This window comes from Urocampus carinirostris, chromosome 13 (genome assembly GCF_059441175.1).
Source record: "Urocampus carinirostris isolate Australia breed hairy pipefish chromosome 13, RoL_Ucar_1.0, whole genome shotgun sequence".
Lineage (NCBI taxonomy): Eukaryota > Metazoa > Chordata > Actinopteri > Syngnathiformes > Syngnathidae > Urocampus > Urocampus carinirostris.
The window spans coordinates 40304063-40323019 of NC_142361.1; the positions used below are offsets into that span (position 1 = coordinate 40304063).

An 18957-nucleotide genomic window follows, 5' to 3' on the forward strand; every position below is an offset into this window, starting at 1 on the left:
TCAACGCACCCTGTACGAGTGAGAAGCAGGGAATTGTAGTTTTTCTTTATTTTTTATTCCTAACGAGTCAAGTCATGGTCACGGATATTTTTTTCCTCCATTCTAAACCAATCATCGTTTGGTAAGGCGTTCCCCTCGGCTTTATAAACCAATCAAGTGGCGTAAAAACACCTACCACGCCTGTCAGTCATGCTCAGAAGGCAAGGGGAGGGGGAGTCTGAGAAAGAAGCTTCTCAACAAGGCAAACAGCAGCGCTGTGCAAAAAAAAATACGACTTTTCTCCACCTGGGACGGCAGAACATCCCTTTTAAATGCTCTCATGGATTACTAGCAGGCTTTCGTCGAAAACAACGGGCGCCTTTGGCAACTTGACAGCGCAGGTAAGAGCGACAAAAGCCGTCGTTTGATTCCCAACATCTCTCTCCCCCACTAGCTCGCCGCCTTGGCTTCCGAACCGGCCAACTTGCTTCGATGAATGAAACGAAGCGGACTCCATGATCGATAGAAAAACAACAACTCGACTTCGCTTGATTGCAAAGTTAGGCGGTAAACAACAGAACGGTTCCGAATTGCTCCGAAAGGTTTCGGGATGTCGAGCGGAGGAATCCTGTTTTTTTTTTTTCTAACACGACAACATTGGAGCTAAATATGTTCATATGGGTGACGAAGGGACGTCAATTCACGTTTTTGTGTCCCGTCTTCGAAGCTAACTGTCAACAACAGTTTTCCACAAGTGGAGAAAACGAAACTCGCCATCTCGTAAAGACGTTTAAATCTCCGATCGATGCTTCGGTTGTCTTCGGTAATGTTCGGCCGAAAGGAAACGAGTGAAGGTTGCGATCTCCAATCGATGCTTCGGTGTTTTTCGGAAATATTCGGCGGTCCTCGTCTGGGTCGGATAAACAACCAAAATACGGAGCAGTCGCTATGAGGCTGACCTTGTTCCGAACCATTTTGTTGGGTTCGTTCCTTTGTAGTGTGCAGACATGTCGCCCTCCTTCCCGTTCATTCCTTGAAAGTGACTTTTTTTTTTAATTGCACGCTCTTACTGCACCTCACTTTGTGCAACTTGACGCCTTTGTGCACATGAACTCACTGACAGGGGGTTACAGTTTTTATTTGGTTATCTTCTTTTCACTCCCCTTTCCCGCACAACAGTTTGCGTTTGATAGCGATCGTTTCATCATGTTTGTATCCGAATGTCAGCCACCGAAATGGCGTCATCCGCTTCTCTGGTGCAGACTGCCCCCCTCCCTTATTCCCCCCCAAGAGCGAGAAAAGGGAATGTGTGGACGTGTGTTTATTTGACCCACAGTGCTACATTGTGTTTGCATTCGTGCACAACGATGTAATGTGCGCCCCTTCTGCTCCACAAGGGAAAATGGACCGATTATGACACGCGCACGCGCCGATTATTACATAAAGCGATTGACTCAACTCGGTGGTAGGAGAGTGATCGGACCTGCCGAGGATTAGTTTGCAAGACCGGGTGCACGACTACCGATGCCGATTGTATCTTGCTACTGCAGGCTGATAAAACATGTCTTCGATTGTTAACTGCAAGCTGCATGAGCGAATAGCATCACTTTATGGAACGGGTAATAGTGCTTCGAACGCTATTGACTATTGCAGGTGTCTTCAGACTTACTTTTTATTGCCATTGTTGTACAATTACTTCAAATAGGTAATTCGTTGTATTAACTCACTACTTCTTCTCAAAAGTAACTGGGTTGGTAACTGAATTACTCTACTGCAAAAGTAACTATTTCCGTGACTTTCAAGAGAAGTTGTTGTGTGTCAAAGTGTTCAGTTCGGTTGAATAGAGAAGAACAGACAGGTAGTTGCGTTATAGAAATACAGTGGAACCTGGGTTCTCGACCATAATCCGTTCCAGAACCCTGTTCGAAAACCGATTTGTTCGATCACCGAAATCATTTTTCCCATTAAAAATAATGTAAATCGTTTTAATCTGTTCCAACACCCTCAATGTTTACCTTGAATGTTTAACGCAAACACAAAGCTACGAAAGATGACGCTAACGTGAACGTGTAAAAATAAAAAAATCAGGTCGTTTACAAGTCATTTAGCACCCGGGTCTCCACAACAAGTGGTGAGCGGTTCATTGGAAAGGGGGCTCCGTTCCAACACCCTGAATGTTGGGCTCCGTTCCAACACCCTGAATGTTTACCTTGAATGTTTAACGTAAACATAAAGCTAACCCAGGATAATCGTACGTTCGCGTTATTGTAATCTTCCGTACGAAAGGTTACGCTAACATGAACGTCCGCACTCACGCATTACCGGCGTTCGAACTCTGATTTTTTTGACCGAACAGCGAAGCAAGAATTCCTCGAAATTTTTGGTCGGACAAACTGAGAGGCGTTCGAAAACCGAGGTTCCACTGTATGTAGTAAATTCCTAACCCCAAAGGTGAGAACCACCAGGAAAAGTATGTGTGTGTCTGTGTGCGGAGTCAAACTTTGGAACAATTTACAAGACGAGATCCAACAATGTCCAACTATTCACGTCTTCAAATTTAAACACCAAAAAAACATGACTGGTGGAATACAGAGATGAAGAAAATGGGGTATGAGTGATACGAGCAATGTTCCCTCTTTACATATTGTGCAGAAGTCTGGGGCAATCATGACAAAAGTTGACTACAGCCCCTTTTTATCCTACAACAGGGGTCGGGAACCTTTTTGACTGAGAGAGCCATAAAAACAATTTTGGGAAATTTGTTTCAGTGAGAGCCATATAATATATTTTAAGACTGAATTCAATTTAATGTGAGCGTAACAAGCGTCTTAATTTATTATTTTAAATAATGTTGTTATAATACTCACCATTAATGCGACTTCTGGTGCTGCGTGGATATGCTGATGGTTTTGTAGTTTGGTTGGGACATGGTGAGTTTAAGCTTCATGCAGGCATTGAGGCATTCATCCGTTAACCGTGATGGTAGGTTGGACTTGATGTATTTGAGGTGTGAAAATGAATACGTCGATCCAAACATTGTCAATACGCCAATACTCACACGCCTCAGTGTGTGGTATGTGACCGGAAGCACGTTCCAAGTTTTGAGGACCGACTCGTCTTCGGGTTGAAGTTTGTTCATTTCTGTCCACGTGTGCTTGCTCGCCAACTCTGCTTTCTGTCGTGCAATTATTTCCAACTCTTCATTCGGTGATTTGAACTTGTTCATCCACATCTTCAACGCAAAGGCAGCATGGCGTGTGTCGAAGTGCCGCTTTACATTCAACCGTTTCATCGATACCATTTTGTCATTGCAAATTAGGCATACCTCTCCACAAAGGCAAAATTTTCGGTCCAGTCGTCCTGAGATGTACAATATTCACCATCTTTTTTCTCGTTTCGCCATTTTCTCTGTCGAAGGGTTAGCTTTGAGCTAATGACCAACAGCCAAGTGCCAAGGGACGCAAAAGGGGGCGTGTACCTGTGCCCCCAGCAACGGCCCAGTATTGGCCAACGTAGGGTATTATCATCCACTTAAAATAATAGACAATCGCTCACGCAACCGGAACTCTGCACAAGACACGAGCAGTAGAAAATCGATGGATGGATTTAAATGAAAGATCATTTTTTTTAAACCCCAACCTCAGATTTGCGAGCCATATATTATCATCAAAAGAGCCACATCTGGCTCGCGAGCCATAGGTTCCCGACCCCTGTCCTACAACAATGTGCAATTAGAACCATACACAGGGTAGGATATCGGGATCATACTCATATTTTATTCCTGCAGTCCAAATTATTAAAATTGGATGATTTGATAACATTTTTCACTTCACAACTGTTATTTAAGGTCAACAAAAACATGGTGCCAGAAAACATCCAAAAATTATTCATTCGTAAAGAGGGAAATTATAACTCGAGGGGCTGTAGTAAATTGAAAATCCCAAAGGTGAGAACCACCAGGAAAAGCATGTGTGTGTGTCTGTGTGCGGAGTCAAACTTTGGAACAATTTATAAGACGAGATCAAACAATGTCCAACGATTCACGTGTTCAAATTTAAACACAAAAAACCATTGCTGGCGGAATACAGAGATAAAGAAAATGAGTGATACGAGGGATTGGGAATAGTGTGTCTACAACTATGGTGAACTTTGTTGTTATTGTTGCTATTGTTATATCATTACTGTTATTATTAATAGTATTACTATTGTTGTTATTATCATTGGTGTATTTAATAGGGAAGATGAAGGGGTAGGGAAAATAAGCATCTGCTTCTGACTACCCCTTTTCCAACATATAATGTAACGTTATTTTGTTGTTGAGTTATTCTTTTTGTTCTGTTTTTATTTTAATGTTCGAAATAAAGTTTTCATTCATTCATATGTAATATGTATTTCTCTGCACCAGCAACAAAAACAAACTATTATAAAATGGCAATCAGCAATAAACAATATAAAGTGAGTTCATGAAATTAAATCTAACTCAAATGGTCAGAGATGGGAATTTTGACTTTTTTTTTTTTTCTTTCAAGAAAACCGGCTCACTCTTTTGGTATCCAAAGGGCTCTTCAGGTTTTTTTTGTTTTTTTTTTGTTGAATCCATATATTACCATTTATTAAGTATTATTATGAATGGCTTAATAAAGGGGGGAAATTGATGGTTAACACTAAAATACACAGGGAAACGTTAATAAAATCAGTGTCCGAAAGAACGTCTGCCCGGACGCATCTTTTAGGTCGGGCGTACAACTTACAACACGTAAGAAAAAAAAAACAAATCTTTCTTTATTTTTTTCATATCAAACGTTTGCTTCATTCCGATTTCGAAATCTTCGTTCGTTTTGGAAATTTCGGAATTTCCGTTTGTTTGGCAATTTACATACTTGAATAACTTTCTGCTTCCGGACTTTTCCGAGCGTTATAAGGTCACAGATTTGCATATCATTTTACAAAGTAGACGCACAGATAATGACACAAGAAAAATGGAGAAGTGGTTAGGAATTTAGCCAAAACCTTAGCCCCAGAAGAAATATTCAAACGAAGCTCACAAAATTGCTGACGCTACAAAACGTAAACGTACATTAAGAGCATCGTGGAAAATGGAGTTCACGTGGCTCGTAGCAGACGACGCAACACAAACATTGCATGAATGAAGACGAGTCAATACAGGTACATACTGATGGCAAATGGAAAACAGCAATGAATGTTAGAAGTAGATTTATAATCAACTTAATTTTAAAGAGTTGTTCTGTTTTAAATTCTGATTATCAATCCTTAATACTTTGCAACAATGTTTTTTTTTTTTTTTTTACAATGTCGTCTTATTGTGTTTCAAGTTGGGAAAAATGGGGCAGGCAAATTTAAACTGAATGTCCTTCATTAAAGTACAGTTTAAAAATCACAGCCGGCCAAATGAACGGAAAATTATACCGGTACTTAAGGTTTGATGCAGACCTGCAGAGTCCGGGTCCCGTTGAAAGTAATCCAAGCAAAAAAGTGTATATTTCCAAAGGTAAGGGTGGGAAAAATATATATCCACTATTGTCGTCCGCGTCCACAAACACGTCTCACCTTTACTCCACTTCCCGTCAGCCTGCGTTTTCCCCGCCCCTTCTTTTTCATTTGCTCGTACAAAACATATCAGAAAGAGTTTCTAAAATAAATAAATTACAAAAATATACAGTTGCAAATACATATTATACATGGTTACACATATTTACAAAGAAAGACGGTACACCGAGAGAGTTTTCAAAGCTTTAATAACAATAATATAACTTTCATCCCAAACCGTGACTGTGACAGGTAGCAACACGCTACTAGCAACACGCTCGCAAAACGGTAAAAGGTTTTGTTAAAAAAAATATACCATATTTGTAAAAATCGCTGTAACTTCCTCATCTTCCCCCTGATAATTGACACCATCAAGGTCGTCTTCCTCAGTACCGGAAAAAAACTTTGTCATATAGACGCCGTCCCACGCTCACTTATTCCATAACACGCTAGCAACACGCTCGCAAAGTAAAGTTTACGTGCAATAGCTCTGAATCCTTCTTTGTCGGATTGCTCGATTGCTTTTAGCTTGAAAGCTGCGTCATGTGCCTTTCTTTTTGCAATTTGCATGATTAGGGTCATTTTACGCTAATTTAATTTGTGCACAAGCTAAGAAGTTGCAGTCTTCCTCGGCGCACATGTTCCAGCGGTCTAAATCTTACCTTTTGTACTTGAGCGCCGCTGGCGGTCGTCAGAAAAGTGACATAAATTGGCTGCATCAGTGAATAAGCCGCAAGGTTGAACGTTTGGGAAAAAAGGAGCGGCTTATAGTCCGGAATTTACGATAATTACAATAACGGGTGTAAAAACTGGAACAATTTACCTGCAATGAGTGACACAACACACACACACACACACCGTGTGGTTAGCACCTCCGCTGGTGGCCATGGTTAAGATATTGTCCTTGAGCCTGCTAGTTTTTGCAACAGGACAGAAGATCTAAGATGTGGTGGCCAGGACGATAGGGGTACTTTAGAACGTTGTTGGCTATGTCCTCCGGACTGGGCAGGGAGCAGCCCGTGATTTCCTGGGCTGTCTTGATGGTACTCTGTTAGGTTTCGCGACCCGCATCCCTAGTATGAATGTGTTTTGATACTCGGAGTCTATTTGTGAATCCAGACTGCTGCCCAGGTTTATTTATTCAGTTTTTTTTGTCTTCATGCCAAAGAAATCAGGTCATCATAAATGTTTCTAAGGTTGTCGTTTGAAATCTCTTGCAGGCTCGGATCCGCTCCATCGCTCGCTCCACGGACTCGCGCAGAGATGAAGGTAAGCGCTTCTCATCTTTATTTATTTTTTTTGCACGTTGCATTCACTTGTTTTTTTTAGTTTTTTTTTTTTAAACAAAGCTTTAAGTCATTTTTTTCATATTTCTCACCTACATGGGTGGATTCATTTGGGGCAAAATGGAACATTTTAACATATTTATGTAGCCAATGAGTTGCCTTTGTCATGATTACCGATATGCTTCACCTGTGCCGGCTCCTTTGGCGCCAACTGCCTCGGACTCTGATTGGCTCCCTGTCCCTATTTAAACCCACTCGTATCTGTCCCCTGTTGTCAGTCCGTCTGCAAACCTCAGTTAATGCTAGGCAAGCCTTTTTTGACCCTGACTCCCACCTGATTTTTGCTCCTGTCTGTCCCCCGGCTTCGACCCGTTTTTGATCCTGACCACGTCTACTCTCTCGTCCCGGCTTTCGACTTTTTTTGTCCCCGACCACGTCTACTCTAATTTCTTGGCTTACGACTCGCTTCCGACCACGTTTTTGATCTCCTGTCCCGGCTACGGACCCGTTTTTCCGTTCCCGACACCTCCATCGCTCGTCACGGAAGATCCCCAGCAGCAGGACCTCCGATCACGAAGATTCCTAATCTCTGCATTCAAATGACAAGACATGGGAGCTTGAGCCAGAAGCCTCCAGCATCAAAACTCCCACTTGACTGCCCTAACTATGAGTTAATCAGATGGTTTTTCTTGATTTCTTATCAAGTTACAGTTGTGGTCAAAAGTTTATGTGATTGTCACTCCATACATTTAGTTTTTGTTTAGTTTTCAAGATTTTACCTCATTGTTTTGTCTAGAAATATAGATCTAGATTGTAATGGTTTTGCATACTGTAATGGTGACAACAATATAATAACCGTAACATCGTTCCACAATAACAATAGAATAGTCTGTCATGATTACTGATGTGAATCAGCTGTGCCCGCTCTTTTGGCGCCAACTGCCTCGGACTCTGATTGGCTCCCTGTCCCTATTTAAACCCACGTCTTTCTGCCACCTGTTGTCAGTCCGTCTGCGAACCTCAGTTTACTCTTTTTTCGACTCTGACTCACACCTGTTTTTGCTCCCGTTTTTTTTATCCTGACCACGTCTACTCTCCCATCCCGGCTTTCGACCTCTTTTGTCCCCGACCACGTCTACTCTACTTTCCTGGCTTACAACTCGCTTCCAACCCCGACCACGTTTTTGATCTCCTGTCCCGGCTACGGACTCGTTTTTCCGTTCTCGACACCGCCAGAAGATCCACTTCCGCGTCCAGCAATTACCAACCCTTTCTCTTTCTTCCAATAAACTTGTGAGAAACGCAACGCAAGTGGGTCCTGTCTCCATTCTGGTCTCAACAGCTTTGCTCAAAGGCATCACGGACAAGCATGGCGGTGGGCAAACTATAATCCCTGGGCCACATACGCTTTGTCACGCTTTCTAATCCGGCTCACCACACAAAAACGTCAAAAACGTCATTGTAATGAATAAAAAATTGTAACTAAAAAAGGACTACTAATATATATGTTTTGAATTGGTGCCAGTTTTGTCCCCAGTTTCTCTTTGTGTGTCCCCCTTAATAAAAAAAGGTACATAGGTCCTTTTGATACACCAGATAAGAAAAATTGGATGGGCCTACATCATCCTTTTTGCTCCAAGGTATTGGATCTGAGGCTGTATTAGCAGATGTACCAAAAAATACATGTGTATTTTTTCCCGCCTGACCCCGCCCCTGTGGAAAATCTTATCAGCCCAATGCTCTTCAAGAAATTTGCCTGCTAATGGACCAATGTTCTGGTTTGCCGGCGTCCCTGCGTCCTAGACGCATGATTTTTGCTGGGGACGCATAGTCTCAAATCAACGTTTTTTGACACCAAATTGTCATTATTACCCGATTACTTTTTTTAAACAAAGATTTACCGCACTCCAAACTTTTCGGCAGGCAGATCCGCCATTGTTGTTTTGGTCTCGCGGTTCGAGTTTTCGTCCGCACGCCGATCTCGGCAAACGAGATCTCGTTGCTTCGAGATGACGTCATTGTTGTGGTGCTTGTCGTCGCGAGAAGGTGAAAATCAACACAAAATTGGTCATTTCTTCAGTGTCGGTAATAAGTCGAAACATAATGCGGAAAGCGATAACAACGGCAATCATTCCGGCACGAAAAAACAGCGGAAAAATTCTTCTGAAGATCGCGGAGGCAAGGATAACACGTGTGTTGAAGCCAAAATAAACAAAAGAATACTCCTAAGCAAGATAAGGACTTTTCTGCCAAAATAGACTTAATTTTATTCCTGGTGACGCCATGAGGAGGATAATAATGGATTGGACCTTGAGAAGGCATTACAACTGTGGCGGCACAGCAAACCACCAAGAATATATGAACTGAAAAATCTGAAGTGATAACTGCTTTGTATTACCATTTTATGATTACCGTATTTTCCGCACTATAGGGCGCACCGGGTTATAGGGCGCACCCCCCAAAAAATTGTTTTTGGTCCTATATCTTCCATAGATAAGGCGCACCAGATTATAAGGCGCTACAATGGGAACGTGGACAAAACAGTCAGATAGTTCAGTCCAACTTCTTACCCCCTTAACATTCCCAAAGCTTGCAAAGAAGCAAATACGTGTCATAGACACGTGCAGATGCGGTGTCCGTACGATGTCACTCAAATGCATCGTTCCATCATTCGGAAGGTTAAAATCTTGGGATTCAAGAAATGCCAAACATTCCTTAGTTTTTATTTTCTTTTTCGCTCGCAACTTTACTGTGCATATGACAATAAACACTTGGAATTGAGTTTAATTTAAAAATAGACACTCCATTCCATCCATTATCTGCACCGCTTATCACAGAAACATCGAGTTCAAGATACTGGGAAAATATATAGCCGGAGTAGCTCACTGAAGTCGTTGCGTTCAATAGAAATGTGCAACCATGGTCCTCTTATATCCGTGAGTGCAGTAAATCCAGGAGAATAAAATATTTACAAATACAGAATAGTAAAACATGCTTTCTCTATGCTGTAGACAACCAACCAAACTTGCTATTCACATTCATCTTTTTCTAGCCAATTGCAGGCTTTGTTTTGTCCCTTTAGCCTATGCAAGCCCATAAATGATAAAAAGGATCCGTCCCCTATACCTCAGAATAACTTTAGCCAATAGTGATCGATTCAACTGATGATTGACACATCTTTTTCAGCCAATTGCAGGGTTTGTTTTGCCCCTTTAGCCTATCCGAGCCTGTAAATGATAAAAAGGATCTGCCCCTTTTACCTCCGAATAACTTAAGCCAATAGTGATCGATTCAAATGATGATTGACACATTGGTTAGCCAATGAAACGCCGGTATATAAATCCCATCATACACCGCGGACTACTTCACATTCGGGGGGAAATCGAGTCGGCGGCTGTTGCGTAAGTTGCGAGACCTTGCGACTTAATGTTGATCCATAAATAAGGCGCACTGTATTATAAGGCGCATGGTCAGCTTTTGAAAAAAAATAAGACTTTTAGGTGCGCCTTATAGTGCGGAAAATACGGTAAAACTGCATGAATATATAGACTAATATTTCAGCAATATTATTTTGTATAGTGTACAATATTGTGAACTGAAAAATCTGAAGTGATAACTGATTTGTATTACCAATAAAGTGTGATGATTAAAACGGAATGAATATATAGATTTATATTATATATTTGTTGCCGATTTACAATTTCAACCCCGATAAGACTAAATTTTGGGGACCCATAGATTTTTCAGCATGCGGGTCCCCGGGACCCGTCACTTTTCACAGCTCAAATGAACACTGACCAATACGAATGAAAATAATAATAACAAAAGCAATAATAACCGTTAATAACACTTGCCGTTTGCAGTTCTTTTTTATTCAAGGAGCACGGCAAAACGCAGTCCCCCGTTCACGGCAGCGAGTCTCATTCATTCTCAGCGAGAACTCAAAGAGGAAAAAAAAAATAATTGGAGCGGGAGAATGAGCAGACCCCCCCGAGATGCATAATAAGGTTTTCGTTCGAATATGATTAACTCTTGTTCGAACTTGCCAAAACATCATTTGCACTTTGCCACTTCGGCTAATGCTTGTGAACTCCTTCACTGCTAGCTTGCTAAGAGTCTTTCGCGTCTGTAGGCGTCCGTGGCAGTCCTGGCCTGCCACTCGGGCAGCTTTTACCTTTTTTTCCTCAGTTTCCTTCTCTAGCCTCCCGTGGCAACAACCCGCTCGGTCGTTCCTGTTTCGTTATTCCGGGTCACTCGCCTTCCATCGCTGCTCGCCGAGTTTTGCGATTCAGACGTTGCTGACTTTTTTTCCACTGTTTCCTTCTCTAGCCTCTCGTGACAACAACCTGCTCAGTCGTTCCTGTTTCGTTATTCCGGGTCACTCGCCTTCAGGGTTGGGTAGAGTTACTTTAACTGGATTACTTTCACTGACTTTTGGATGACTCCGATACCAAATATGCTAATGAAAGACAAAATAAACTAAATAGGAATCAAATGATGACTCACAACACGTGGTAAGCTTTCTCTCCTGGCTTTGATCTCTTCGATCTCTGGCAAAACGAACATAAAACGCGACAGAAACAAAATGAAAATAAACCCAAACAGCTTGCCAACATCATTTTTGCCCTTCCATGTGTTCTGTTACTTCCCAAGCCTGCGCAAAATGTAGTCATTTTATTCATATTTAGTTTCTTTTGTCTTTTATGAGCATATTTGGTAATGAGGTCATCCAAAAGTAACTGAAAGTAATCCAGTTAAAGTAACCCTACCCAACCCTGCTCGCCTTCCATCGCTGCTCGCCGAGTTCTGCAATTTAGACGTTGCTGACTTTTTTCCACTGTTTCCTTCTCTAGCAGCTCATGCTTGCCACTTGGCTGCAGGCCATGATTCGCGAGTACTTCCTGTTGTTGTTGTTAGTTGTTACATGTAAATAAAGCTTGCCTCGGCCTTTAGTATCATGCAAGCCAAGGTCTCTTTGTTCTGTGATTCAGGCATTATGCACTTTTTCCACAGTTTCCTTCTCTAGCCACTTACGATAGCCTCTTGTCTGCAGGCTATGGCTCGTTGCTAGCCGCTATGGTTATTGGTAGTTGTTCCTGCTTCGGTTTTTCAGTGTCACTCGCCTTCCATAGTTGCTCATGCAAGCCAACTTTGTCGAGTTCTGTGATGAAGGCATCTTGGACTTTTTTTTCAACTGATTTCTTCTCTAACTACTCATGTTTGCCACTCGGCTGCAGGTTATGGCTCGCCACTATTTGCTATTAGCTGTCCTTGCTTTGTCCTTTAAGTGTCACTTGCTCGCCCCAGTATAGTTCTGTGATCCAGGCATCTATCACTATTTTTCCACCTTTTTCTTCTCTAGTCACTCATGTTAGACACTTTGCTGCAGGCTATGACTCGCCACTAGCTGCTTTTGTTATAGTACGTTGTTTCGTATAAATAAAGCCTTCCTTCATCGTCGCCTTCCACAGCTGGACATGCAAGCCGAGGTTGCTGTACTGGTGTTTTTTTCCCTCCACTGTTTCCTTCCCTAGCCACTCAACTTAGCCGATTGGCTGCAGGCTATGGGTCGTTGCTAGCTTCTAATGTTGCTATTAGCTGCTCTTGCTTCATCCTTCAGTGTCACTCTTCTGCGTCAAATGAGTTGCCTGATACAGACATGTTCTACTCTTTTCCACTGTTTCCTTCTCTAGCCACGCACACTAGCACTTGGCTGCCGGCTATAATAATAATAATAATAATAATAATAATTTCCTTGTATTGTCATTCTGTGTAACAATGTACACAGAACGAAATGTCGATTGCACCTGACCCGTTGTAGCGAGCCGATGCAGCCGCAGCCAACAGAGGGCGCCGCCGACCACTTTTTAAGTCTTAGGAATGACTCGGCCGGGGCGCGAACCTATGGTTTGCAACTCGATGCTATCGTTGTTGTTAGCCACTCTTGCTTTGTTCTTCACTGTCGTTTGGCCGCCACAAGTTTCATCATTTGGGCATTCTTTTTTCCACTGCTTCCTTCTCAAGCCACTCCTATTAACAACTCGTTTGCAGGCTTTGACTCGCTGCTATTCTTAGATGCTCCCGCTTCATCCATATTTGTCACTCACTTGCCACAGCTGATCATGCAAGCGAACGTCCCAGAGCCCTATCATTCCAGCAACTTCCACCTTTTTCCACCGTTTCCTTCTTTAGTCACTTACGGTATGTATGTACTTTGATGCAAGCTATGGCTGGCCTCTAGCTGCTCATGTTATTGTTAGCTCCTCCGTGTATATAGAGCTTGCTCTTTCAATCTTTTACCGGCCTTTTAAATCGCTTCTTCTTTTAGTCGCTAAAGTGAGCCAACTCCACCAGCTTTGACCAACTCCAGCGATTGGCTCTTTGCAGCCGCTCCGGGTTTATCCAGCTCACTTTGTTTTTTGTCGGGGATTCACAGCCGCTTGAGAATTTTGCCAAGCGGTATTATTTTCTGCTTCCGTTTTATGTTTTTTGTTACAAGTCCACTTCTAAGATGCAATGCCCTTTACACACTGTCACTTTAAGCTCCCCGGTGTCAGATCTAATAAGGAATTCTTCTGGGTTGCTTACTATGAGCCACAGTAGATGCTATGCATTTTCCACAAGTGATCACCGAAGTCTGAGGCTTTTGTGTCACTGGTGTAAGCAAAGTCTACACGCGTGGTCCTTTAACAACTGTCTCTTTAAAGTGATATTTTCTGAAAAAAACGAGTTCTGCGTGGACTGATTAGATTTTCTGTGTTTTTTTGGCGGCAGACTCTGGAGGAGCCTCCCTACTTGACGGTAGGGACGGACGTGAGCGCCAAGTACCGAGGGGCTTTCTGCGAAGCCAAGATTAAAACGGCCAAGCGGCTGGTCAAGGCCAAGGTAAGGTCCGTGTACTCGTGAGCAATGTTCCCTGTCATTTTCCTTACGGGTCTGAGCGTTCACGCAAAGTGGGTGAGCAACGCTTGAAACGACAGTGAGCAACGGAAATCCCAAGTGTGGCAACTAAGTCATTATCAAAACATCAAGTTACATTTTGCTGAGTTTCCGGCAATGCAAAATGATTTTTCTCTTTTGAATGAATTGACTCATGTACGATTGCCTACAAACGTCATTTCTTTTTACAATTATTCTTTCTCAAGATTTCCATTTCTTTTATTCCTGGTATCTTTTGTGGCATAATTCTAACATTTTGGGGGGCTTTTTGAGTTGGTTGCACGATACAGAACTGTACTTAATCCCATTTTTGAGTGGAAGATTCACTTGATATCATTGGAAATGATTTGAATGCAACACAAACTTTTTCTTCTTTTTTCCTTGCTTTTTTCTCCTTTTTTTAAAATTTCTTTAAAAAAAATCTCATCGTGTTTATTTTTTCCGAGCTGTAACTTTTTTCTTTTTGTTCTCTATTTACTTTTTTTCTTTTGTTTCTTTCTTTTCTTTTTGTCTGGCTTTTTTCAGAATTGTTCCTTCTTTTTTCTCTTCCTTTTGTTTCTCTTCCTTTTTCATTTTGGAATTTTTTCTTTTTTGTTCTATTCCCCCTTCCTTTAAGTCATTTTGTGCATCATTTGACATCATATTTGGTCATGTTGGGATGAAAGAAGCAAAAACAACCTGAAGAGCCGTTTAGGACCCGAAAGAGCCGGTTCCTTTTAGTGAGCCGAGCCGAAGAAACCGGTTCCTCGAAAAACCCTACTAACTTTACTCAACTTCGTTCTACTTCGACTCGACTTCAAAATACCGCATTTAGGACACAACGTCAGGGAAACCCGTGTATTTTGACCTTCATGCACTGCAACTTTGACTTAAGTCGCTTCTCAATTAGCAATTTCGAGCCCTGACTTTTGTGCGCTGGCTCGATTTTCTTGTGCGCTGAGAATGTGCGAGCAGCTTAGAGGGAACACTGCTCGTGATAACAGATTAGTTTGACGGATCCAATAGTCAAAAAGTGATCCCGGATGCTTGCACGGTGAATATCGTAACATTGTTTTTTCTGTGATTGATTCCAATATGGCAGCACAGCATAATTTGGCGGCACAGTTCTGAGGTCATGAGATCCAACCTCCTGTGTGGAGTTTGCATGTTCTCCCCGTGCTTGCGTGGGTTTACTCCGGGCACTCCGGTTTCCTCCCATATTCTAAAAACATGCATGTTAGGTTCATTGGCTGGTCCAAATTGTCCCTAGGTGGGAATGAGAGAGTGAGTTGTCTCTCTCTGTAATTGGCTGGCAACTAGTTAAGGGTGTCCCCTGCCCACTGCCCAAAAAAGCTAGGATGGGCTCCAGCACCCCAGCGACTCTACTGAGGATAAGCGATGCCGATAATGGATGGATGGAAGATTACAATATGGCTAAGAGATAAAATTGAACTTATGCAAATCTCATCTGATGCATTCCAATTCTGGTAATGTTGAGTCTCTTGCGTCCATATGACTGCTGTGTCAGACCTCAGACCCTTTTTTTGACTTTACGTCGCTAAGGAATCTTTTATAAAAATAAACGTTTACTGTCGAAACGCTTGATGATAAAAAACCCACAGAAACACTGTAAACGGCAAGAAACGCCAGCCAAGTCCACAGAGCAATTTGATTGGGTGAGCGGTCGGGGCACACATTGCTCTTTTCTCTGCCCAGCGCTGTCTGCACTGAAAGTAAATTTGTCAGTTTTCATGCTTGCCGTTTTTTGTGACATTTTTACTAAAGAACTCTGCTTGCACCTTGTTTTGAAAGAAATTGAAAAGTCTAAATTAGCCTCAATTATATTGAGGAATTGAGGGAGGGAGACAAGTTCTAAAGTGGTATATTTGTTGATATGGGATTCATTTCATAAATGTTGTCAAATCATCTTACATCACACAGTGAAAAACAAATTGCTGAAATTCATCTTAAAATATACATTGTGGCGCTCTCAAAAAAGATATCAAACTATTTTCTTGTAATGGATCTTTGGGTCAAAAAGGTTCCCGACCCTTGCAATATAGTGTACATTGTCCACAATGAGATTAGACGCGGCGCTCTATGATGAACATCTCATCAAAAAAGTTGGAGAAAATGGAGGTAAAAAAGAATATTAGGAAAGATTTATCATATTATATATAATATTTACGCTCTAGTGCTTGTAGATTGACCGTAGTCAGTGATAAGCGGTTCTGGAGCCGCATGCAGCTCTTTGGCGCTCCCTGGTGGCTCCCCTGGCCCTTTTTCAAAACTGTTTGATAATGGAAAATGATACGGTTTCTGTATATGGACAAACATGACACAAACATGTTTATGGTTTTCCAATGAAAAAAGATATATTTAGAGTAATTCTTGCCTTTATTATAAGGCTTCTGTAAAGATTTTAATTATTTCGTAAAGAATTACTTTTTTTTGGGGGGGGGGGGGGGGTTTGCCTTTACTCAGTCTTTTTAACATTCAACTTATTTTCAAATCCCCCCAAATAAAAAGAAAAATACAAAAAATGGGCTGGCCAAATATACAAATGATTTTTTTTTTTCCAATCTTTTCTACAACATGAAAACGATTATCAATTCCATTTTTATGGATTTGAAAAAATATGCTTATCATTGATATGTGCATTTTTGCAGCGTTTTATTGTAAATATTTCATGGTGCACAAAAATAAATCTTTTTTTGAAACTTGGATCTGCAATATAAAAAAGACATATATCATTTTTTTCCTGCCTAAAATGATATGCACTGATGTGGCAGAAATCATTTATCCCTTATTGACTATTGCTGAAAGCAGGGGCTGCCAAAGCACGGTTCAGGCTGCTAAAGCGTGCCGTTGTGGCCCACATAAGTGAACTGCACTGTTTTGGCCATGATCACTAGTTGACAATGCTGAGAGCGGGGTCCAAGAGAGCATATTTTTGTTGATTGTTGTTTTTTTAGGCCTAAGATGAACGGCGCCTGTGCGGCGGTGATTCATTATCCCTGGTCAACTATTTCTGAGAGCAGGGGGCCGGCAGAGGGCTTTTTTGGGTTCTTGCCATTGTGGCTTGCCTAAGTGAACTGAACTGTTTTCGCCACGATCCAATACCCCCAGTTTTGTTGTGTATGGAAACTTTTTTTTCCCGTTGTTTCATATAATGAACTGCACCCATGTGACCGTAATCCATTATACCGTGAGGTGCTATAAGTTAGAAGTCAATTAGATTTACATTATTTCACGGTTGCCATGGCGCCCAATTGGCCCCACCCTCGTGGCGCCAGCCGCGGCTCATTTATAGATTGGCTTTCCGTCTTCATAAGCTCAGTGCGCTCTCTCTTACTTTGTTAGTCCGTCAACGAACCTCTGCCCCGCAAGACTCTGTCCTGTTTTCCTGTTGGTATTTCCTGTCCGGTATTGTTCCTGTTTATTTTGTCCTGTTTAATTTCGGTTTCCAGTTTTGTTTCCGTCTATTTTTGTCCTGTTTATTATTTTCTCCAGTTTTCGTTCCTTTCTAGTTTCTCCCGTTTATTTTCGATATCCTGATTCGTTATCTGTCCTGTCTGTCCCGTCCTGTTCAGTATCGACCCCATCCGTCCGATATCTGCTCGGGTAATTGGAATTGATCTCGTCGGTCTCTGGCCACCTGTCTTTCCATGCCAGACCGGCTGCCTAACGTGCCTGACTCCCCATTTCCCGTAAAATAAAAAGCTTGTGTGAGAACGTCACGCGATTGGGTCCTGATCTGGTTCTGGTTCCTGACACATTATGGCTGTAATGGACTTGAGCTGTACACGTGTGTGCCAATTTCAGTAGCTCTTGTTTAAACATACTTGGATACATTCTAGAGTGTGTTCAGTGCTGGAAAAAGCCAAATGACTTCAGAGAAAAATAATAATAACATTTATAATCGGATGAAAAAAAAATAAGTCCTTAGCAACTAGTCGGGTAAGCGACTTGAATAAGATTTTAGATCAAGTTAAGTCAATAAAATGGAAAACAAACTGAGAACCACAAAATGTGTTTAATAACGTGTGTTCTAGAGTTTTTACAACCCATTTGAATTCTTATCAAACCCTGTCCTGCACTACCGTCAGTGGCCTCCAAAGTGGTGGCAGTATTGCACCAAACCTATTTTCCCAAGTAAGCAGAAGAAGACGAACAAGTTTAATTGTTGTCAAGGCGACAAATGAGGTCATTTATTTGATCTTCTCGCACTTGAGTAAGAGTAAAAGTCGAGGTAATGGATTAAGTTCTGATCTTCGGCCACGATGGAAAGTGAAATTCCAGTAAAGGTGAGCCAAAAATGAGGAATTGTTGTGGAAGTTTGCTTTGAAATTCAACTGAAATTGAACGGAACACAATTTGAGAATGTTCTCTTGTGTTTTTGGACATTTTGGGTCTATAACTCCAATTTTGGGGGCTCTATTAATGCCCAAACTGCTAGCATTGTTCAAGCTAGCACCAATGGTGTGCTAATTTTCCAACTGGAAAGATTTTTAAATGTTTTTTGCAATCTAATTCCAACTCTTGTACGAAAGGGATCTTCTTTTCTGCATTTGATTAATAGGGCCTGGTGATAAATGTAGATCATTTCGATAAATTCCAAGCAGCACGGCAGCGCGGTGGTTAGCATGTGTGCAGCACAGTTCTGAGGTCATGGGTTCAAATACAGCTACCAACCTTCCTGTGCGGAGTTTGCATGTTCTCCCCGTGCTTGCGTGGGTTTCCTCTGGGCACTCCGGTTTCCTCCCACATTCCAGAAAACATATATGTTAGCTTAATTAGCCGGTCCAAATTGTCCCTAGCTGGGAATAAGCGAGTGAGTTGTCTGTCCCTGTGCCCTGCTGGCAAACCAGTTCAGGGTGTCCCCTGCCCAAAGACAGCTGGGATGGGCTCCCGCACCCCCGCGACCCTACTGAGGATAAGCGGCGCAGATAATGGATGGATGATTATTACTCTCACAAAAAAAAACAACCTTTTATGGATCTTCTAGGTTTACTTCATGAAAAAAAGGCTCAGATTTTCAGAGTTGTTGCTGTAAGAGGTGTCAAACATGCGTCCCACAAGCTAAATCAGGCCCGCCGAGGGTTTGAATCCAGCCCGCAAGACAACACTGAGAGAAGCTCAAGAGAAAAACATGAGCTGCAGTTTGAAATATGTTGCCAAAGCCAGGCGACACCCTCCAAAGAAACTGTAGCTGTGTTTTCTGTTT

At 41.9% G+C, this 18957-nt stretch overlaps 1 protein-coding gene across 3 annotated transcripts in view; it reads left to right on the top strand.

Annotated features, from left to right (window-relative positions):
• Positions 1-197: 197 nt before the first annotated feature.
• The window catches only part of arid4b (AT-rich interaction domain 4B), a 67291-nt gene continuing 48531 nt past the window's right edge, over positions 198-18957 (top strand). For 2 of the 3 annotated variants that reach the window (XM_088351237.1, XM_088351240.1), the window contains exons 1-3: positions 198-380; positions 6747-6795; positions 13587-13697. In XM_088351237.1, coding sequence (XP_088207363.1) covers positions 6790-6795; positions 13587-13697 — 117 coding nt within the window. In that variant the 5' untranslated portion in view covers positions 198-380; positions 6747-6789. Of the gene's footprint in view, positions 381-6746; positions 6796-13586; positions 13698-17698; positions 18038-18957 lie in introns of those variants that run through there. The other variant, XM_088351239.1, reaches the window with a different exon arrangement.